This window comes from Trachypithecus francoisi, unplaced genomic scaffold, assembly GCF_009764315.1.
Source record: "Trachypithecus francoisi isolate TF-2019V2 unplaced genomic scaffold, Tfra_2.0 Lachesis_group11, whole genome shotgun sequence".
Taxonomy (NCBI): Eukaryota; Metazoa; Chordata; class Mammalia; order Primates; family Cercopithecidae; genus Trachypithecus; species Trachypithecus francoisi.
The window spans coordinates 40,580,735-40,603,687 of NW_022681456.1; the positions used below are offsets into that span (position 1 = coordinate 40,580,735).

General features: G+C 34.5%; 3 protein-coding genes across 4 annotated transcripts in view; 1 reads left to right on the plus strand and 2 right to left on the minus strand.

Annotated features, from left to right (window-relative positions):
- The window catches only part of EEA1 (early endosome antigen 1), a 162,155-nt gene that overhangs the window by 63,833 nt on the left and 75,369 nt on the right, over positions 1-22,953 (plus strand). The window contains exons 4-10 of one of the 2 annotated variants that reach the window (XM_033221084.1): positions 5,987-6,041; positions 6,132-6,197; positions 9,159-9,198; positions 10,097-10,210; positions 10,839-10,960; positions 11,852-12,007; positions 21,103-21,219. In XM_033221084.1, coding sequence (XP_033076975.1) covers positions 5,987-6,041; positions 6,132-6,197; positions 9,159-9,198; positions 10,097-10,210; positions 10,839-10,960; positions 11,852-12,007; positions 21,103-21,219 — 670 coding nt within the window. The remainder of the gene's footprint in view (positions 1-5,986; positions 6,042-6,131; positions 6,198-9,158; positions 9,199-10,096; positions 10,211-10,838; positions 10,961-11,851; positions 12,008-21,102; positions 21,220-22,953) is intronic. The other variant, XM_033221085.1, reaches the window with a different exon arrangement.
- On the minus strand, positions 4,033-5,462 carry LOC117089631 (S-adenosylmethionine synthase-like). Its single transcript, XM_033221089.1, has one exon. The coding sequence runs from the start codon at positions 4,807-4,809 to the stop codon at positions 4,249-4,251; it is 561 nt and encodes a 186-aa protein (XP_033076980.1). The 5' UTR covers positions 4,810-5,462; the 3' UTR covers positions 4,033-4,248.
- LOC117089632 (S-adenosylmethionine synthase-like) lies at positions 4,306-5,530 on the minus strand. The gene has a single exon (XM_033221090.1). It carries the CDS (start codon positions 5,345-5,347, stop codon positions 4,910-4,912), a length of 438 nt encoding a protein of 145 aa, XP_033076981.1. The 5' UTR covers positions 5,348-5,530; the 3' UTR covers positions 4,306-4,909.

A 22,953-nucleotide genomic window follows, 5' to 3' on the forward strand; every position in this document is an offset into this window, starting at 1 on the left:
TAATCGAAGCCTGACTTCTGCCCTACCATTCTCTGGCGGTAGCTCTGAAGGCCAACAGTAACCTGGATTATTTTCAGTTCTTATTTTGCTTGACCTCTGTTTTCATTATCTTTACTGTCTGACAGTCTACCCAAAGAGCCTAGTGTTTAAAACTATAACAGTTTATTAATTTTCATGATTCTTTGAATTGACTGCATAGTTCTTCTGCTTTAAGTGAGGTAAACTGGGGTTGTAGGAAGACCAGAAGTTTCAAAATGGCCTCACATTCATGGCTGGAAGTCCATGTTGGATGCCAGCTGGGAGCTCATCTGGGGCTTTATGCCAGAGGCTTCAGTTGTCTTTCATATGGGCCTGTTTATATAGCTGCTTGGACTTCCTCACAAACTGATAGTTCGTTCCAAGATAGTGTGTTCCAAGAGGAAAGAAGCAGAAGCTGCCAATCTTCTTTAGGCTTGATTCAAAAGTGTCAGAGCATCACTTCTGCCATTCTATTGGATAAAGTAGTCATAGTGCCAGGTCAGATTCATGAGGCCTGAAGATAAACTTTGTCTTTTAGTGGGTTAGTGGATTTTGTGTATAGGAAAGGAAGAACTTGATTGTAGTCATCTCTGTAGACTATCTACAACAACCACTGCAAAATTTGGCTTTGCCGTCTCTCCTTCCTTCTAGTCTTCTGAGATGACATACCATTGTGATAATTTTTTCTTGATCTGTTTTGTATGCTGCCCTTTCTCTCTATGGTCTACCTGGGGTAATATCTACATCCATAACTTCCTCCTAAACCACATCTCCAACCTAGAATTATCTTCCAACCTGCCTATTAGTTATCTTCCCTCAGATGTTCCCGAGGTACCTCATCATTGACATTTTGAAAATAGAGTTTATTCTGTTTTCTTCTAAACCTACTACTCTTGTCTACTCTTCTGGAGAATGGCAGCATTATCTTTCTACCCAGTTAGTAAAGCCAGGAAAGTAGGTGTGCTCATTTTTACACATCTGCTCCTCCTTCCCCCATCTGATCTATCATAAAGTTTAGTTAATTCTGTTTCCTTAATAACATATATTCTTTTACATTTTTTACTGTTGTAGTTCATTTTAGGCTTTAAATCTCACTCAGAAATGTTTTTTCATATTTATAATTGACTCGCTGTCTTTAGTCTTGTACTCCTCCAATTAATTTCTCCATATTGCTGCCAGAATAATATTCCTTTTTTTTTTTTTTTAGAGATAGGATCTTGCTCTGTTTTCCAGGCTGGTGCAGTCATAGCTTACGGTAGCCTCCAACTCTTGGGCTCAAGTGATCCTCCTGCCTCAGCCTCCCAAATGACTGGGGCTACAGGCATGGACCAACATGCCTGGTTAATTTTTACTTTTTTTTTTTTTGAGACAGGGTCTTGCCATGTTGCCCAGGAACCTCAAGAAGTTCTCAAGGACTTCTCCCACCTCAACGTACCAAAGTGTTAGGATTGCAGGCCTGAGTCACTGCGCCCAGCCAGAATAATATTCTTAAAATGCAAATTTGATTGATGTTGCTCTAAGTAATAATTTTTGCTGGCTTCTCATTACTTACAGAATAGTTACTGCATGCGTTTCCATTTTTATCTTATTGTATCTCCTCTTCCCATTTTCCTACGCCTCAGTTTCTGATGATTGCATTCTACTCCTCTGTAACACTTTGGATGATATGTGATTATGAGCAGGATATGTCTTTTAGATCGAAAGTCCACATGACTCAGGTGGGTCATGAAACCTTTTTGTTTTAAAGCCCTCTGTTCATCAGTTTATATGCAGATTTCAGCAACATCAAATATTTGAAGCTTGATGCATTAGTGAGCTTTTTTAGACTAGATCTTTAAATGTATGTATGTAGATGTACATAGTACAACATTCAAATTGTTCAAAAAAGTTTATGGTGAAAATTGAGCCCTTGCCACCCCTTTTTCCCTAGCCTCTTTTTTTCATCAATTTCTTATGTATTCTTCCAGAGATATTCTATGCTTATATATTCATATGCTTATATCTACATATAAATAAATATATAAATACCTGTAATTATATAAAAGTTAGCAATTCTACGTTGTTCTGTACCTTTTGTTTCTCTCTGTATCTTATGGATTCTTTTGTATCAATTTCGATAGACCTATCCAATCTTTTTAATGATAGCATGGAATTTTCTCATTCTTTGGTTGATGACTATTTAGGTTATTTGTCGTGTTTTGCATACTTATGACATCATGTAAGTTCCTTTGGAGATATCCTTTGTACCTGTTTGAGTGTATCTGTAAGATGAATTTGAATCCAGCAGGGAAAGATGTATTCCTGACATCCAGAATAATAATTCTTTATAATGGTGTTTCCTCATGAAATCTCTTTCCCGCAGAAAGGCCTAGAATGGTCAGTTCACCATTCTTTGTCAGTTTGACCCTTAGGTGAGGGGAACAGAGTGTGAGAAGCTTCTCAGACAGGAAAGAGCATGCCAGACCCAAAGGAACAGAAATAAGCAGGGTTGTCTGTGTGTGTGTGTGTGTGTATGTGTGTATTTCCCCCCTTTTTACAGAGCTTTTTCTTCTTTTTTTGTTTTTTTTTTAAGGTAGAACCTAGCATTTTATTTAGATCTTCATTAAACTGTTGGAATTGAGAACCAGACGTGTGTAATAAACCTCCAAAAATAGATCCTGAAAGGCACTTTCTGCTTTGGGCAAGCAGTCATGGAATAAGCATGTAAACAAGCTGACTTCTCTATCACACCAACCAAGTCAGCTTTCTCCATGGCCAGCGGCACCAGCTCTGCCCTCCCTTTGTTAACACTCAGCCAGACCCCCGGTAGGTCTAACCCAAGGTTTTTCTGTAGGACACCTTGGCCTACCTAGGAATGCTGGAAACATGTTGTTAAAGGGATCATGGTAATCATGGTATTGAGAGAAAAAAAGAATTTTGAAAGCTGCCATCTGAGGTGATGCCTTCTGTGTACTTATGCCATACCCCAGAATACAATAAATAAGCAATTAGAAAATGTTCAGATATGAAGGGATTTCCTCCTCCCTGCCAAAAACACTGCTCTCTGAAGGAAGCTGACTTCTCTGTAGCTACACCAGCTGTTCAGAAAACTCATTAGACCTGGTTTTGAAAATAAAACAAAATTAAAACCCTGGGAGGAGTTATCGTGCAGTGTGGAGTACTCAGACTTTCTTATAAAGGAAAAAAAAGTTACCTGGTACCAAAGTGTGCAACCTACAGACCCTCAGGTACTGCCCTGTGACTTCCCTGTATGGTACCATAAAGGTGCCAAGTGCCTGTTTTTCTAGAGCTAGGAGTTGGTGAGGTTTGGCTAGTGCTGAAACCATGCATAGGATTGGTTTAGTAAATTAAAACCTTACTATGTACGTCCTCCAAAATACAGCTGAAAGTGGAGAGATTTTGATTTGGTACTGTTAAAGAGGTGGCAATTAAGAGCATAAGCACCAGGGACATGGTTTAATGATAACTGCCTTTTTTTGATGTCAGGCTAGAGCTCCAACTGGGAACTTGCATTACATGCAAGATTGATCAAATAGAGAACACTCCCTGACAAAGAGCTCATAATTAGAAATGGATCAAGTTCCAGGGAGGATAAGGGAAAGACTTCACATTCATAATAGAGCTCAAGATATTACAAATTCATGTTGACAGGACTGTGGCATTGCCAGACAGAGGCTATAAGTGGAACTACATGTATTTTATGTGCACATTACAAGGACATTTTCACCATTTCGTGGGAAAGTCAATGCAATTAGGACTTTGGAGCATTGGGTCATAGGGCACAAATGTTCAATTTTAAAGCATTATTTACTACAGTGTTGTTTCTAGGCAGTTACATGGATCACCTATGCTCACTAAATTCATTACAATGGTAAACAAAACACCTAGGGACAGAATAGCAAGCCCAACAAAACACCTAAGATTATTTACTACAGTGTTGTTTCTAGGCAGTTACGTGGATCACCTATGCTCATGAAATTCATTATCGGTGAACAAAACACCTAGGGACAGAATAGCGAGCCCAACTTACCCACAAATGCTAAAATTCATGTCATTGACTAGTGACTACAACTGATCAGGCACTGAAACAGGACAGGAAAATTTAGAAAGGAGGGCCCTTTCCCTCAGAGCTCGAAGCTTTCTCTGTTGCCTACGCCAACAAGTATGGGTGAAAAAGGCTAACACTTTCAATATTTAAGCTTTTTGGGCACTTCCCATGGGAAGCTATCCCTACCAAAGTGACCATAGGCTGTAGTCCTCTGGCTTCTTCAGATCCAGATCCCTGACAATAACCCTAGAGTGGAGATTGAAATTCTTCTTTACAATCTCTAGTAGCTCTCTCTCACTCTTCTGAGAGGTACCATAATGGAAAACGGAGATAGATAATGGATGAGAAACTCCAGTAGAGTAAGAGACCCGAACAAGAATCCTTCTGCACAGACCTCCTGTTACAAGGGATTTTGCCACTGAATGAGCAGGATAAGCAACGGAACGGTTGACCTTAGTATAAAATCCTTTCATGAAAAGACACCTCCTTCGTGAACACCGCAACCTCCATAAGTGTCCACAATGGTTTTCCGTCCAGTTGTACAAACCAGTGTCACCCAGAGCCCCACCAATAACAAGTCTGCCACTTGGCTGTAGGTGGTAGATTATATCCTCATCAAGATATTTTGCAGGCACAATGGCTTTGATGACTTTCTCCTTTAGGGCATCTCTCATCTCATCAAGACAAACCTCTTCATCATGCGAAACAGTTATAACAATTGTGTGGACTCTGATGGGAAGCATAGCACCTCAATCCTGCATGTACTGCACAGTAACTTGAGTTTTAGAATCAGGGCATAACCAAGGCAAAGTGCCATTATGGCATAGTTCCGCCAGTTCAGCTTTAAGCTTGTATGCCAAGACAATGGTTAAAGGCATACATACACTCCTCAGTTTCATTAGTGGCATAGCCAAACATCAAGCCCTGGTGTCCAGCACCAGTGTCTTCTTCATTTCTGTCAAGATGAACACTTTGAGAAATATCTGGTGACTGTTCCTCCAAGGCTGCCAGCACATTACAAGTCTTGTAGTCAAACCCTTTGGAAGAATCATCATATCCAATGTGTTTAATAGTTTCACGAACCATTTTCTGGTAGTCAGCAGCAGCTCTGGATGTAATTTCCCCAGCAAGAAGGATCATTCCAGTTTTAGCAACAGTTTCGCAAGCTACTTTGGCATCAGAATTTTGTTGAAGGTGGGCATCAAGGACAGCATCACTGATCTGGTCACAGATCTTATCTGGGTGGCCTTCCCCCACTGACTCTGAGGTGAAGAGGAACATGCCCTTCTCAATGAATGCCTAGTGGAAGCTGCTGAGCTCCTGTTCATGTTGGTGTTGGTGGCGGTGAGTGGAAGTGGCATTGAAAAGGAGCAGCAGCAAGACGGCGGCTGCGAAATGTGCAAGCTGCGGATGGCATTCTACTCAGATCGTAGAATCAGGGCGTAACCAAGGGTGGTGCGGAGTGAACCAGGGCTTTTTCTCAGTGTGAAAAAAAGAAGCCAATGTTGATAGAGCTAAATGAGTGAAGGGGAGAGTGATAAGGCAATGACTAGATTATGCAGATTTTATAGTCCATGTTAATGAGTTTAGATTTTATGCTAATTACAATAGGAAGTCATTGATGCTTATTGTAAATTAATGGGAGACATTTTGCCCCTTGGCTCGGGCACTTAACCGTCAGTTTTATGGTTATTTCCATGAGAAAATGTTTTTCCATTTATAAACAATGAGCTTTACAAATGAAATTGTTTTTCTAAGGGCTTTATATATATGCCATTATATATAAAATCTTTCATAGTTTTTTTTTTGGAATTGAAAAACCTATAATGCTAATATACAATTACTAGTCATGATTTCTTAAGACAAGTTTTTTAATTAAAGGACGTTAACTATTAATTCCTTCCCCCCATTTTTATTTAGAGATGATGTAACACTGCTCAGACAAGAGGTCCAAGACCTACAGGCTTCACTTAAGGTAAGAATAAAAGTTGTTATAACTTTTTATTTTCAGTGTTTCAGGTAATACCTCTTTTTAAATTTACTAATTAAAAATCTTTTTTATTAGGAAGAAAAATGGTACTCGGAAGAATTAAAGAAGGAATTAGAAAAATATCAAGGGCTGCAGCAGCAAGTAATTGCTCTTAAATACTTAAAGCATGTTTATTAGTTGTTTATTTTTATTGTTGAAAACTAAATACCTTTTTGCAAGCAGGTGGCGGCCTGATATAAATAACTTCCTAATAGCCTACAGTGTATAGTCTTTGTAATTCTGATAAATGCAAACAAATATATGAAGAGTGAAGATGTAATTTTTTTAAAGGTGTACCATTAAAAATCAGTTACTAGATGGGCCTATGCCTGTAATCCCAGCACTTTGGGAGGCCGAGGCAAGAGGGTTGCTTGAGCCAGGAGTTCAAGACCAGCCTGGGCAATACGAGGAGACCCTTGTCTCTACAAAAAATTTTAAAATTAGCTGAGTGTGGTGCCATGTGCCTGTGGTCCCAGCTACTTGAGAGGCTGAGATGGGAGAAACGCTTGATCTCTGGATTTCAGGGCTGTGTTGAGCTATGATCTCACCACTGCACTCTAACCTGGGCAACAGAGCCAGACTCTGTCTCAAAAAAAAAAAAAAAAAGAATCAGGTACCTATATGTTGTTTTTTTAAAAATCGGGCTGTATTATTCTAATTTTTTGTAATATATCTAAATGGCCAAAAAAAAAAAAAAGAATAAAAAAAGGTTCAAACAGTAGTGAGTCTTCAAAGCATTTAAGTTTCTGACAAATTGATAATGACTAAAGTGTCTGCTGGTAGGGAAAAAATATTACTAGCTACTTATAGCTAGTAATATTATTTATTATGTTAGTGAAGATTAAAAACTGAGAAACCTGTTCTATTAACAATGTTTTTTAAAAATTAAAAAATATGTATTTGTACATACATGCACACACACGCATATTCTGTATGACTTTACATAAAAATAATACATGGAAAAAAACAGAAGAAAATCACTGCAGTATCAAAAGTGGTTCTCTCTGAATAGGATTTTTTTGATGTCTTTGTTTCTGTGTAGTTTAATGTGTTTTCTAAGTAAATGCCTTAGTTATTATTTTTATGCTGAAATTATATTAATTTTATTCTGAAATTAGAGGAAGAATCAAAGGTTATTGAAATTTTACCAAATCCACAGTCATCATTTGTAAGAATAAAAGTAGTTACCCTTCAGCAATAGTTCTAATATTTTTCTAAAGTAATTAATAATCCCTTTGCATATTATCTTATCATATTGTGACTTTCAGAGAACCTTTTTTGCTTTTTAAAGCCTTTGCACCAAGAATTGGCAGTTGGACTGAAAAAGACAAAAACAAATAAGTAAATGACAAGATAATCAATCTTATTTCTATTCAGCTTCTCTAATTGGTGATTCTGTTAACATTAAAGAAGTTTTTAGTAATCTAAAATACTTACGGCTCATTTACTCATGTTTTGTACAGATGCCATTAATAGTTAATCGAATATGGGCTGTATTCTTTTCTGTATCTGAAAACAGAGTGGTAATTGTTTACTACATTTGAGATGACTATTTCACATTTAATACACTTAAATAACTTATCCACGGTGCAAGGTGTAAGTTACCTTGGCAGGAAATTTACCTTTTGGGGGAAATATATTTTAAATACTTACGATTCTTTGCAATCAGTATGTCTTAGTTCAATGTAAAGAGAAACAAAAAGTCAGATATACTAGGAAATGCCTTATTAAACTCTTTCAGATGGGTATAATTCTTTAAAATACAAAAATAATGCCAAAGTAGTATATTATTTTGTTCCTAATGCATGTGACAAATTAAGCCATATGGAATCTGTTATTTCTGCTTCTTTTAAAGTTGACTTGTCCTGAATTAAAAATTTATGCTTATAAAGCCAATTTTTTTAGTAGTGATAGTTTTGATAGCATGTTTTAACTAATGCAAATGTTCAACTATTATAGGTGTTGTGTTTGATTGTAATAAAAAGCATGATTTGAAGTATGATTTCACAAATTGCATGGTTTATTGCCAAAGAGAAATTTTCTTAGGTTCACAGTGCTTAAAAGGGGGAGAAGTAACATGAACAAATATTGTGGGGAATATCAATTGATGAGGTATACTAACTATATAGTGAATAAGCTCCAAAATTATTAAAGTCTAGTCATCTATCAGGATGGAAGCAGGCTTTTGTGAAAAATAAAGTCTAAAAGGATTGAGGTGTGCCTTTTTATATGAGCAGTCTCTCTGGAGAGATGGCATCTAAAACAGTGGAGATCCCGGACAATGGGGATCTCCTCCTGCTAGAGGAGATGTAGGTGTTGGCTGGCAAGACTCAAGGCTCAAAGGCCAACAGGATGTGGTCCTGTTGCAGCATGAGCTGCCAATCTGAAAGAAAGCAACTGATAAAGTGCAGCCTGCCATGACCTAAGCTTTCAAAGTGTCTTTCAGACTCTTTGGTTAATATGCATTTTGAAGTCCAGTAGTTGAGGTCAGTAGCTCAGATCTGGGGTATGATAAGGTCTGATGTAATACTACTGAAGAGAGGAGAAGTTCATGCCAAGTTCTCACATATGGGGTCTAACAGGTATCACATGCTTGAGTGGAGGGGGATAACAATCCAAGTTCTTATTACAGCAAAATATATAGCATCCATGTAGCAAACTATGTTAGGGTTTGAAATTATTTCAGAGCTACATGCTAACACGATTGAATGTTGCCAGTTGACTTAAGTATTTGTTTTAGAATCTATATTTATAATTACAATAATTGTGCTATTTATTTATTACTGAGTTCATGGAATTTAAGATGACCACAATAACTTCATATTTATTAACATACAAAAAAACTATGTTAGAACTAATAAATTGAAGTTAGAGCATTATGCTAGTCTGCCTGCTGGTCTCTTACAGATCTGGAAGAATGGAAACTACCAAATTTAGATTTTCACCCAAATCTTACTACTTACCTCAAAGAATGTGACTTTCGAGATTTTTAAAAATTGACAATTTTAACAGTCTTATCTTTTCCTTTTAATTCATTTGTTTATGTCTTTTGTTTTAATTGAGGAGGCTAAACCTGATGGGTTGGTGACTGATTCATCAGCAGGTAACTTTACTTCAAGCAGATGTTTTTTCAGTTTTCTTTTTCTTCTTGTTTTCCTTTCTTTTTCTTTGATGCCTGCTAAATGAATTTTGTTTCATGGTTATGCTTTATCACTCTAAAACAGTGAAGATAATGGTCTTATTCTAGGTTTAGAGAGTTACATGTGAACTTCATAATTTAATCAGTTAACTAAAACTTTAGTTTTCTTAGTTCATTATATTTTGAAGTAAGGAATAAGCTTCTGGAATATTACATTAATATGATTGTTTAATGAAATTTTAAGTCTATGTTAAGAATAAGATAGTTTCTTTTCTTTATGATGAAGTATTAGGAATTGATTGCATAGTTTAATGAATTAAAAATTTTGAGGCCTTGATCTTAACTGTTTCTAATTCTTCCTGCTTTATAACTAATTTTATCAGAGGAGCAGAAATGTTTTCGTTTTTGAGCCAGGCTTGGTGGCTCATGCCTGTAATCCCAACACTTTGGGAGACTAATAGGGGAGGATGGCTTGAACACAGGAGTTTGAGATTAGCCTCAGCAACATAGCGAGACCCCCATCTTTAAAAAAAAAAAAAAAAAAAAGACTGTATTCCTTTTGGGTCCGTTGATGGATATAGGAAAAGAACTGTGAAATGTTAAAATAACTTTTAATCAAATCTTTATAGATTATTTGGCAGTGATTCTAAATATTCCTTTCATTTGTATTATGTTTTTAAGTTATGATTTGTACCTTAAATGAAGCAGATATACTTAATTTCTTGAAATGTCAAAACACTCTACTTGTAATTGGATAATAAACTTAAGTTGATCGTCTTTACAACTGTAATGAATATAAGTAATAACAATTTAGCATATGTAATTAACATGGTATTTGAATAACCATGGCATTTTTTTGTAGAACTACAGTCTTTGGAACAGCAATTAGAAGAAGCCCAAACAGAAAATTTTAATATTAAGCAAATGAAAGACTTATTTGAACAGAAAGCAGCCCAACTTGCTACTGAAATTGCAGGTAAATTGTATTAGAATTTTTTAGCCATTAAATCAGTCTCATTACCTTTTTGCCATTATATACCCTAGCAATAAATATAGTATTTTAGTGTGTTAAAGCATCTGTGATAGACTTAAAATGGTGATTAATGGAATTTAATGATTTCAGAGTTGCTATGTAAATTATTTTGTTTGTCTGCTAGCTGCCCTCCATCAAAGGACTGGTGTTTCTCTGTAGATTCATCTTGAAATTTAGAGAAGATACATTTTCTTCTATGACATGCTTAAAGATTAAAAAGGAACATTTTAAAGAAGTGAATTAAATAATATAGTATAAATGTAATACTTGGTTATACTATCACATATATATTTTTTAACATGTGCTTTTAGGTAAAATGTGATTAAGTATACATTAAAATGCTAATTATTAATGTTGAGTGAAATTTATGTAGTCAGAAACAGTTAATTAATTTTAAGTTCATTTTATGTAATTAAAAGTATAAATTTACTGTATATATTTATGGTTATCTAAGGAATGTCAATTTGAATTAGAGCGATATACAGATATGCAGAGTAATATATGGGAACTTATAAAACTGCCCTTCCCTTAATGTCATAAAACTAATATTTATATAACTATCTTTAATTAGATATAAAGTCAAAGTATGATGAAGAAAGGAGTCTCCGAGAAGCTGCTGAACAAAAAGTGACACATCTGACAGAAGAATTAAACAAAGAGGCAACTGTAATTCAAGATCTGAAGACGGAACTGGTAATTTAGGAATTATTTATTGAGATGTATTCTTATACCTTTCTAAATTAAAAATAAAATACATACCCTGAAGGAAAATGTTTAAAAATATAATTTGAGTGAAATGGAGGAAATAAGCAATTCCCTGTATTCTACCACCTGCATATATATTCTGTATATGATTTTAAAAATAAAAATGGAATGTTATGATACATAACTTACTATCTTAACATTTTTATTGTTTCTATCTAAATATCATCTGTAATTTTAGTAGTTTACATATCTGCATCTCTGATCCTGGTCTTCTCTTGCATGTTAGTTTTACAGATTCGTCTGCTTTTAGGGTACTTTGTGTTGAATTTCTAGCTTTACTTTCAAATTCAACAGGTATAAAATCAAAGTAATCATGTTTCCTCATTACTGTATTTCTGTTATTGGAACCATACTTCTCTAATATTCTCCCAAGACTTAATAATCTTGGATCTGTTCTTGACTTTCTTTCCTTTATTTAGCTCTCAATAAATATATAAATTAACTACATCCAACCTGCAGCATCTGTGCTTACATCTGCTCCTTCATTTTTATTCCTAGGATAGGAAAAGAAGGAATGTGGCATTTTCAAGTCAGTGTTATGACCAATAGATGTAGTTTGTGAAGGAAAGGAAAACAAAGTGGTACAGATAATTGTGAATTTACTAGACTGCACCTTGAGTAGTAATACTATTAAATGCAAGGTAGGATGGGAAGAAGTGGCTTATTGTGGGAGAAGATATCAGTGTTCGGTGTTTGGAGTCTAAAAATTGATATTGAAGATTGTTTCCCTTTTGATTTCTTTGTAGTGAAATTATTCTAAAAATGTATATTATTTTAGTTTTTCACTTTAATTTTTAATTAAAATGTGTTGCTTCACAGCTTCAGAGACCTGGTATAGAAGATGTTGCTGTGCTAAAGAAGGAACTGGTGCAAGTTCAAACACTAATGGATAATATGACCTTGGAACGTGAGCGAGAATCTGAAAAACTCAAAGACGAATGCAAAAAATTACAGTCACAATATGCTAGCTCAGAGGTAATGAAGTTTATTGTACTTAAATGTGATTCATATTAGTTTGTCTAGTGTATACTGTTGAGTGAAGCCAGGATTTTAGATTTTTCTGAGTGGCCTATCAAAGTATTTGTCTTTCTTTCATTTTTAATCTGAATAATATTTGTTTATAGTCAATATGGTTTTACAGTCAGTATGTTTTGCTTTATAAAACTAGACATTAAGAGAAGAATGTTTGCATAAAGATTATTATTCTGTTTAATAAATGATATATATGGCTGACATGATATTTAAGGTTAAATTTACTCAAGGTTAGTTGATCAGTGGTAATTGACTTTGTCTTTGGTAGAAATAAAGGAACAATGATAGCATTTTCTACAATTATATTACCAATTTTGTTTAGAAAAAATATTTAAGAAAGGCTTATTTTGTAATAAGCTTATTTCTTTTTGTGTTTTTTGAGACAAAGTCTTGCTCTGTCACCCAAGCTGGAATGCAGTGGGGTGATCTCAGCTCACTGCAATCTCCACCTCCCAGGCTCAAGCGATTCTCCTGCCTCAGTCTCCCAAGTAGCTGGGATTACAGGTGCCTGCCACCACACCTGGCTAATTTTTGTATTTTTAGTAGAGATGGGGCTTCACTATGTTGGCCAGGCTGGTCTCGAACTCCTGACCTCAGATGACCTGCCTGTCTCGGCCTCCCAAAGTGTTGGGATTACAGGCGTGAGCCACCGCGCCTGGCCATAAGCTTATTTCTAATTGATAGACTTTGAATTATGAATTTGAAAGAAGTCTTAAAAGGAGCTAGTCTAACATTCCATCCAGGACTTCCCTTTATGGCAACCCTGATAAGTGATCCATAGTCCTTGCTAGGTGGTGTAGGGTGTGCATATTTCTTCCTAAGTCTATTCTATTGAGCTGACATTTGTTTCCCTGTAATTTACATGCACTGGTTCTAGTTCTGTCCTTAGGAATTACACAGAATAAATTGTTCCTCTTTCCACATGAGGTATTTGAAGACTGCTCATATTTGCTCTGAGTGTTTTCTCTTCCAAGATAAACATTCTCAGTTTCTTCCACTATTTCTTACATGACATGACTTTGGCCTGTAAATCCCTTGTATAATTATGTCAGCATATAACAAACTCTAAGATGTATAATAAATAAATTTGCTTAAAAATCCTAGCCTGTGTCCTTTTTACTTTATTATAGGAGACATTTTGTTATGACTACTATTATTTGTAGTCTTTAAGCTCCCTTATGTAAAGTAGACCTCTGATTTTCTTATTTTCAGTTTAAAAAGTTGTTACCGTGACATTTTAATTTGAATCTCTTTCTTAGAGTTTTGTAACTGGTGATTTAAAAAGCCACTTTATTCATAAATAGTAACATGTCATCAAGCTTTGGGGTATACGTATTATAGATAACCCATGTCTAATTCATTTTTTAAAATCTTTCTTCTTTATCTTATGGAAAGGGATGGTGAAAGTTTGTGGATATAACACACATAGGCATGTAAGGCCTTGTGATGCCTAACACTTCACTCTCTAACGTACGATATTTGGATGCAGATTTTCCAAAATTGACCCTTTGTAGCCCAATAACACTTAATTCCAAAAATTTTCAAACAATTTCAGGTGGTTCATGAACTTACTGAAGCCAGTTAAAAGTTCTTGTTCTACAGGTATTATTAATGAGCAAAAGACAATGAGTAATCTGTAAGTACAAATGTGGAATCAAAGAGAGGCTGAATTAGAAGTTGCATGAGGAAAAGTTCTATTCAGATGTTAGTGTAAAAATACCTAAAGCTGGGTGAACCCAGTCATTTATTTCTTTGTTTCAGTAAGAACTATTTTTGATTAGATATGTCTGCCTACTGATATTTCTCAAATAAAAAAAAATTACACTCTCTTTTGATTAAAAAATATCTTAAATGCTATTTGAAAATTTAAAATAAATGTATTATGGTGACTAAAATAGAACCAAATTAATGGCAGTTTTAGGAATACATATTTTAAAGTTGAGTCCTCTCTGCCTTATTTCAGCTGCAAGTTTTGGAGTTATACTTGTTAAACAAATAGAGTATTAACAAGGAAATAAATTTACATGTTTACTTGCCATTTAACAAAATATAGACTGAGTATCGTGGCTCACCCCTATAATCCCAAGACTTTGGCAGGCTGAGGCAGGCAGATTGCTTCAGTCCAGGAGTTTAACCAGCCTGGGCAACATGGTGAAACCCTGTCTCTATAGAAAGTTAGCCAGACATGGTGGCATGTACCTGTACTCCCAGCTAGGTGGGAAGCTGAGGTGAGAGGATTGCTTGAGCCCAGAAGGTTGAGGCTGCAGTGAGCCATGATCACACCACTGCACTCCAGCCTGGGTGATAGAGGCAGACCCTGTCTCAAAAAAAAAAAAAAAAGTGAGAATATGATATGACTTGCTAATGGGAAGACATTTCTAAGTAATATTTTATCTAAGAGTTACTCTAATTTAAGAATTACTCATTTCTAAGTAATATTTAAGAGTTACTATAATAAATTCTTTTTAAGAATTTGTAGTGTGTTTTATGAATTTTTATTAGTGTAGATTAAAATACTTTATATCTAAGGGGAAGAAGTGATTTAAGATGAAAAAGCTATGATTAGAGTTTTTTTGTTTTTCTTTATTTAACAAATTATTTTTGGTTGAGATGGAGTCTTGCTCTGTTGCTTAGGCTGGTCTTGACCTCCTTGGCCTCAAGCAGATCCTCCTGCCTTAGTCTCCCAAAATGTTGGTATTAAAGGCATGAGTCACCACACCCGTTCTATGACTAGAGTTATGAAAGATAGGGAGGTGAAAGAATTTAGTGTCTCCCTCCATGGCCTTCCTACAAACAGGGCTAATTGTAGGAAACAGTGGTTTTTTTTTTTTCTAGAAAAGATATTTCTAGGAAAGAAGGAAGACGGCTTAGAAATCAGTTCTTCATGTCTTCATTTAAAGTTTCATAAAAGTTTATCCTTTCAAGTATTTGGAATTAATTTAGAAAGGAATTTATTTGTGCTGAGTAACTGAATAGGTGATTTAATATTTCATTATGTTTTTAATAAAACAAGAATAATACTTATTACCTATTTAATTGATTAATGGATATGTAGTGATGAATGAGACCTTGGCTATGTTAAAATATTTTGAGTAACTTTAGGAAATGGTAACTTAAGAGTCAGAATAATATTATTATTAGAAACAAACGTACTTTTTTGAGCACCAGTAGGTTTTGGATACTGTGTTAGGCACTTAAAACGTGGTCTCATTTGTTTCTAATAACCCTGTAAGTTAACTATTAAGTATGTTTTACATATGAGGAATCTGAGAGGCAATGAGGTTAAGTAAATTGTTCAAGGTCACACATAACATAGAAGCTAGGGTCGGAACTCAGGTCGTGTCCAAAGCCTGTGTTATTCCCTTTTTATCTTGCTGTCTCCTAATTTAGGTGGTCTGATGATTGCCTTATAAGTAAATTTGTGCTATTAATCTTGTCCTAATACTTATTGTTAATTTTTTTATTTTGCCATATTGTGTGTTGTAATATTTGTATTGGGTAATATCTAATACTTTTGAGTTATGTCATACCATTTCCATATAAAAAAAATTACTGTCTACTTAATTTTATTTGTTTATAACTGCATTTGTTTTTTAGCATTTCCTTAATCTGAATATATGACGTTTTATTAATTTATTAAAATTCAATTCTATTTATTCTCAATTAAGTATGTTAGTGAATTATAGGACTTAATACAACAATTTTTATTATAGATGCTGCCATTTTTACCAAGCCTAAATATTGGCATCAGAAACAAAACACATACAAAGGAATTAAAGAAGCTTTATTTTTAAGGGCCGGGTGCAATGACTCACACGTGTAATCCCAGCACACTGGGAGGCCCAGGCAGGTGGATCACCTGAGGTCAGGAGTACAAGACTAGCCTTACCAACACGGTGAAACCCTGTCTCTGCTAAAAATACAAGAAACTAGCTGGTGTCTGGTGGCATATGCCTGTAATCCCAGCTACTTGGGAGGCTGAAGTGGGAGAATCCCTTGAACCTGGGAGGTAGAGGTTGCACTGAGCCAATATCATGTCATTGTACCTCGAGCCTGGGCCATAGAGTGAGACTCTGTCTCAAAAAAAGAAAGAAATTATTTTTAAATGTCAAATAAACATTTACTTCAAACCAAATTAATGGCAATTTTAGGAATATGTATTTTAACATTTATTTCAAATAAATGTTTATTTGCCTAGTATACCTCGTTGGGGCTGAAGATGTATAATCTGGTGTACGTTATTAAGTATGTATGTCCTTGTGTTTATTACTTTTATTGAATGCATACCTTACGAGTACACTGACTTCTTTTTGACTGAGCATTTTTGAAGGCATATAGAAAATATCTCATTTTAAAGCATTTGAAAATTCTTTATAAACAATTGGCTGTTTTGTGGGTTGGAAATAGAGGATTTAAAGGTTAAAAAGTATTATTTATAAAAGTCTATATTATTGAAAATATCTAGGCTGTAATCAACTTGTATTTGGTGTAGTATTTAATGGAAATGATTTTTAAAGAATTTTATGTTTTTCCAAATAAACTCATTTGAATCCCAGTTTTAAGAGCTAAAATGCTTCTGTAGATATGAAATAAGTATGATTAGACCCATGCATAGCTATGAAAGTATTTAAATATCTTTTAAAGTATGCTTATTTAAGAGACTAGACTTGCAGGCATGTTTGGTCATTTTTATTATGTGCTCAGTGTATACTTTTGTCAGTCTTGTCTGCCACCTTTCATCCACCATTTTGTTATTATTTTTTCTGCTTTCTAATGGAGATGCTTAAATTTGAGGTAATGTGATTTTGGAAGGCTTTTTAATATTAGTAATACCCTTAATGTATCACCTTCAATTGTTATATGGCAATTTTATGTTTTAAGGCAATCTTAGAACTTCAAAGACATGCCCATTTTTGTTTTATTAATCATGCATAGCTTCAACCGTTTAAAAATGATTATTTACTAATAGTTGTAGTATATTAAAACAATAGTTTTTTTTTTTCTTGGCCATATTTTATTTTATTTTATTTTATTTTTTTTTTTAAGGTAAGAATTTCTTTTTTTTTTTTTTATTATACGTTAAGTTCTAGGGTACATGTGCATAACGTGCAGGTTTGTTACATATGTATACTTGTGCCATGTTGGTGTGCTGCACCCATCAACTCGTCAGCACCCATCAACTCGTCATTTACATCAGGTATAACTCCCAATGCAATCCGTCTCCCCTCCCCCTCCCCACAATAGGCCCCAGTGTGTGATGTTCCCCTTCCTGAGTCCAAGTGATCTCATTGTTCAGTTCCCACCTAAGAGTGAGAACAGGCAGTGTTTGGTTTTCTGTTCTTGCGATAGTTTGCTGAGAATGATGGTTTCCAGCTGCATTTGTGTCCCTACAAAGGATACAAACTCATCCTTTTTTATGGCTGCATAGTATTCCATGGTGTATATGTGCCACATTTTCTTAATCCAGTCTGTCACTGATGGACATTTGGGTTGATTCCAAGTCTTTGCTATTGTGAATAGTGCCGCAATGAACATAATTTTTCTAATGCACCAGCAGGATGTTTGCTTGAAACATCATTCCTTATTTTGTAATGTAAAGTTTTTTAGTAAAAATTCGTATTGAATTCAATAGCATTTCAGACAATCAAGGGAAATGCAAACTGTTTTATAGGATCTAATATACTGTTTCCTTGGAAATAAGCATCTATTATCTATTTGGTGGTATAATTACTCATTCCTTTACTGAGTTTTTTTGGGTTTACCAAGTGTCAGGGACTGCTTTAGGTGTGGGGATTAAAATACCAAATAACACAGAATACTTGCTCCCGTAAGGCTTAATCCTTTCTGGAAATCAAGCAACAGACTGTACAAGTACACTGAATCACGATAGAAAGCCAGGTAATAATAAGGGCTGTGAGGAAGAAAAATAAAGCACGTATAGGCCGTAGTGGAAGTGGGAATACTGTAGAACAGTTTTAGTGTGGTCGGGGAAGATCTCATGGAGGATATGTGTGAGAAGAATGAAATAAGAGTCAGAGTTAAGCAGTGGGAGCTAGGATTCCCAGGAGGAGGTTAAAGTCCAAGGCACATATAAGCTTGGCCTATTAAGAGAAGAAAGTCAGTATGAACAGAGATCTTTGAACTTCACCATAGTGATGTCTGAAGAGGGAATGTATTTACTTTTTTTCCTTTGTAATTATTGTCTGTCTTTAATCTTTATTTTGTCCCCAAATATAAACATAATATGTGATTATTGTAAAAGATTAATGATTCATAATGTGCAATAAAAAAGGGGAAACCTTTCCAGAATTCACTCTCCTCACTCCTCTTCTTCATAACTAAAGTCTGCCTCTGGATGTATAAGTCTTCCCACATCTTTCTTTATTGTCCCCTTGAGTAAATTTTAAAGTTTTAAGTCCTGGACTTCATCTATATAAAAATCTTAGTTTTTGCAATATCTAAATTTGTTGTACAAAGTGTAAATGATACACTTAATGTCCAGTTTTTTAGTTGTTAACCTTATGCAATCATTTGTAAGAACATACCTAAAATCTATAAAATAGGATACAAAAAAGCTATAAAATAGTATATTTTTGGAGTATGGTTGCTTTACAGTTTCCTTCTTTCATAAGGAAAATTCTATTCTTATTCTTACTAGAAATTCTTATTTCTACATGTTGGAATTTGTCAGCAAGACAGACCTTACACTTGGCTTACTACATTTTATAAACTTCAATATGAAATCATCATATTTTAATGAGACATACACATAATTTATATTTTAATATATACTGTTATTATTTCTGTGCATTATGTGCTGGGAACCTGTGCAAATTTTTTTGATAAGATATTTATAAGTAGGGATTTAAATGTGATATTTTCTTTTGTAATAAATTGGCATTTTTGCTATATGATTAAAACATGGTGAGTTAAAATAGTCAAATTGTTCCTGATGTTTCATTTAACATCTGTAACCCTACTAACAAAAAAAATTTGAGATTCAAAATTTTTAGAAATAGTAATTTGAAATAAACTGGCAATAGCTAAATCCATTTCAAGGTTACATGTTCAGTTTAAGACAGATGGTTTTAGGGTAGGGCTTTAACTTGAGTGTAGTTGAAAATACATAAATATATCAACCTTTTCTTCTTTGAATTATTTAAGATTATATATATATATTAACATATCAGCTGTTACATATGACACTGAAGCACTGTGTATAAGGTGTAACAATATGGTAATGTTACCGATTGCCTTTCATTGCATTAGAATTTGTATATTTAAGTGAATGTTTTCCCAAAAAGGTCAGGCCATGCATGTATTTCAGACATACTCCATTCCTAAAAACATTTTTGAAACTTATTTTAATTGACTTTTAGTCCATTTGGAACACACTAAAAAAACTAATTTTGTTAATTTATGGTTATTAAAATAAGCCCAAGAATTTGATCATTCAGTTCAATCACTTCTGATTTTTAAAATAAGCCCGTTATTAAAATAAAATGGTTATTACATAAAATAATTATTAAAATAAAATAAGCTCAAGTGTTTGATCTTTCAGTTCAATCACTTACCTTTCTTATAAACTTGGTGGTTTCCAAAACTTAAAATCAAAGCCACCATAAAATGGATGAGGATACACCACCACTGAGAATTCCTTAAAAAAAATAAGTTCCACACACTCTGGAGGGGTTTCCAAAAGAAGGGTTTCCAAAAGAAGAGTAGCCAAAGATCTCTTGAATAATAGCATTGTTGCCACGATAAGTTAGTAGCCTTCTGAGATTTCTCCCTTGAAGATGAAAGTACTCATTTGTAATATATGATATGAATAAGTATTTATAAATATCAAGAAAAAATGTAAAACTTGTATCTTATTCATATTATAAAGTTTATTCAGTAATGAAGAAATAGACACTGGAAATGATTGTAACTTTATTTATAAAGTGGAAAGTAAAGCCAATAGGCAATATTAGAAATATTAATATAATAGAAAGTTATTTTGTCAGTGTCATTTGCAGCAGACTATACCTAAAAAAAAAATACTTAGTTTTTCTAATAGTTCAGCTTTTATGTATTAGAAATTTATATTTCCAAGATCTTTGCTTACCTCTCTTTCTCTTATATTATTTTTAAATGATCAAACCGTTGCTTTAGTTAAATAAAACGTGATTTTCACATTTTTTAAAATGTTAAAATGGGCTGGGCTCAGTGGCTCATGGCTGTAATCCCAGGAGGCCGTAGTGGGAGAGTCACTTTAGCCCAGGAGTTGGGGACGAGCCTAGGCAACATAGTGAGACCCTGTCTCAACAGGAAATAAAAAAATTAGCTGGGCATGATGGTCCTAGCTACTTGAGAGGCTGATGTGGGAGGATTGCTTGAAGCAGGGAGGCTCAAAGCTACAGTGAGCTGTGATCGTCCCACTTCACTCAAGCCTGGGTGACAGAGCAAGAGCCTGTATCAAAAAAAAAAAAATTAAAATGCACTAAAGCAAGTTCCTGCCTGATGATTATACCTGACCATATAGTGATCTAACTTAAGGAAGCTGTGTATAACTTCAGCTTGATAACTTCTTTTGACAAAGACATTTTCATTATAATTTAGAAAGATGATTCACCAGTAGCAAGCTCTGTGTTGCATGTTTGCACATGTCTTAAAGTAAAAGGATAATTTTACGCTACAGAAGTTAGAAAATGTAGACATAACTGGCATATTATCTTTAAATTCTGGAAGATTGAAATATAGAGTTTAAGAACCAGTAAATTTAGGTTTGCAGTTTGATACTTCAGAAACTTAAAGTAGGATGCCAAATTTTTATTTTATGTATTAATAAATAAATGAAGTTGTGCATCTTGGATAAATTGTAAAAATTCATTGTAAGCCGAGAAAAGCATAATGTGGTAGTGCAGGTGGTAGGATAAAGAACAAAATAGAAAATTCCAACAATAAAAAATTTGTTTTCTTAAAACCTTTGTATACTTTCATTTTTTAGTTTTTAAAAAATTTAGTTTGCTTTAATTTTTTTTGTTTTGTTTTGTTAGGCCACAATAAGCCAGCTAAGGAGTGAACTTGCCAAAGGCCCCCAGGAAGTTGCTGTATATGTACAGGAACTACAAAAACTTAAAAGTTCACTTAATGAATTAACACAAAAAAATCAGGTGAGAATTTTAAAGCTATATATAATAGTAAATTGTTTTCATGTATTTTAAATATTAATATTACATAATTTAAAAATATATTGGCATAGTACAATGTAATTTATTCTGTATTTTTTTTTTTAGTGTTTAATATGTTCACGTTATTATGCAAACCAATCTCCAGAACTTTTTTCATTTTGCAAAGTTGAAATTTTATAACTGTCAATTCTACATTCCTCATTCTCTCTAGCTCCTGGAAGGTTCCATTCAACTTTCTATCTCTAAAATTTGACTACCCTAGGTGCCTCATATAAGTGGAACCATACAGTATTTGTCTTTTCAAAATGTTGTTTTTTAAATTTTTTCAAACTTGGGTTACTACATCTAACAGTATTTGTCTTTTTGTGACTGACTTATTTCACTTAACATAGTGTCTTCAAGGTTCATTCATGTTATAGCTTCTGTCAGAATTTGTTTTTAAGGCTGAATGACATTTTATTGTGTGTATATATGTTATTGATTCATCTGTTGATCGACACTTGGATTGCTTCTATCTTTTGGCTGTTGTGAATAATGCTACTTTCAACATGGCTGTACACATATCTCTTTGCCACGTTGCTTTCAATTCTTTACCTGTAAGTGGGATTGGTAGATCATATGATACTTCTATTTTTAATTATTTGAGGAACTGTCATACTGATTTTCTTTTTTATTATTATACTTTAAGTTCTAGGGTACATGTGCACAACAGTTCTAGGGTACATGTGCACAACATGCAGGTTTGTTACATATGTATACATGTGCCATGTTGGTGTGCTGCACCCAGTAACTCGTCATTCACATTAGGTATATCTCCTAATGCTATCTCTCCCCACTCCCCACTCCCCACAATAGGCCCTGGTGTGTGATGTTCTCCTTCCTGTGTCCAAGTGATCTCATTGTTCAATTCCCACCTATGAGTGAGAACATACAGTGTTTGGTTTTCTGTTCTTGTGATAGTTTGCTGAGAATGATGGTTTCCAGCTGCATCCATGTCCCTACAAAGGACATGAACTAATCCTTTTTTATGGCTGCATAGTATTCCATGGTGTATATGTACCACATTTTCTTAATCCAGTCTGTCACCGATGGACATTTGGGTTGATTCCAAATCTTTGCTATTGTGAATAGTGCCGCAATAAACATACGTGTGCATGTGTCTTTGTAGCAGCATGATTTATAATCCTTTGGGTATATACCCAGTAATGGGATGGCTGGGTCAAATGGTATTTCTAGTTCTAGATCCTTGAGGAATCGCCACACTGTTTTCCACAATGGCTGAACTAGTTTACAGTCCCACCAACAGTGTGAAAGTGTTCCTATTTCTCCACATCTTCTCCAGCACCTGTTGTTTCTTGTTTTTTTAATGATTGCCATTCTAACTGGTGTGAGATGATATCTCATTGTGGTTTTGATTTGCATTTCTCTGATGGCCAATGATGATGAGCATTCTTTCATGTGTCTGTTGGCTGTATGAATGTCTTCTTTTGAGAAGTGTCTGTTCCTATCCTTTGCCCACTTTTTGATGGGGTTGTTTTTTTCTTATAAATTTCTTTGAGTTGTTTGTAGGTTCTGGATACTAGCCCTTTGTCAGATGAGTAGATTGCAAAAATTTTCTCCCATTCTGTAGGTTGCCTGTTCACTCTGATGGTAGTTTCTTTTGCTGTGCAGAAGCTCTTTAGTTTCATTAGATCCCATTTGTCAATTTTGGCTTTT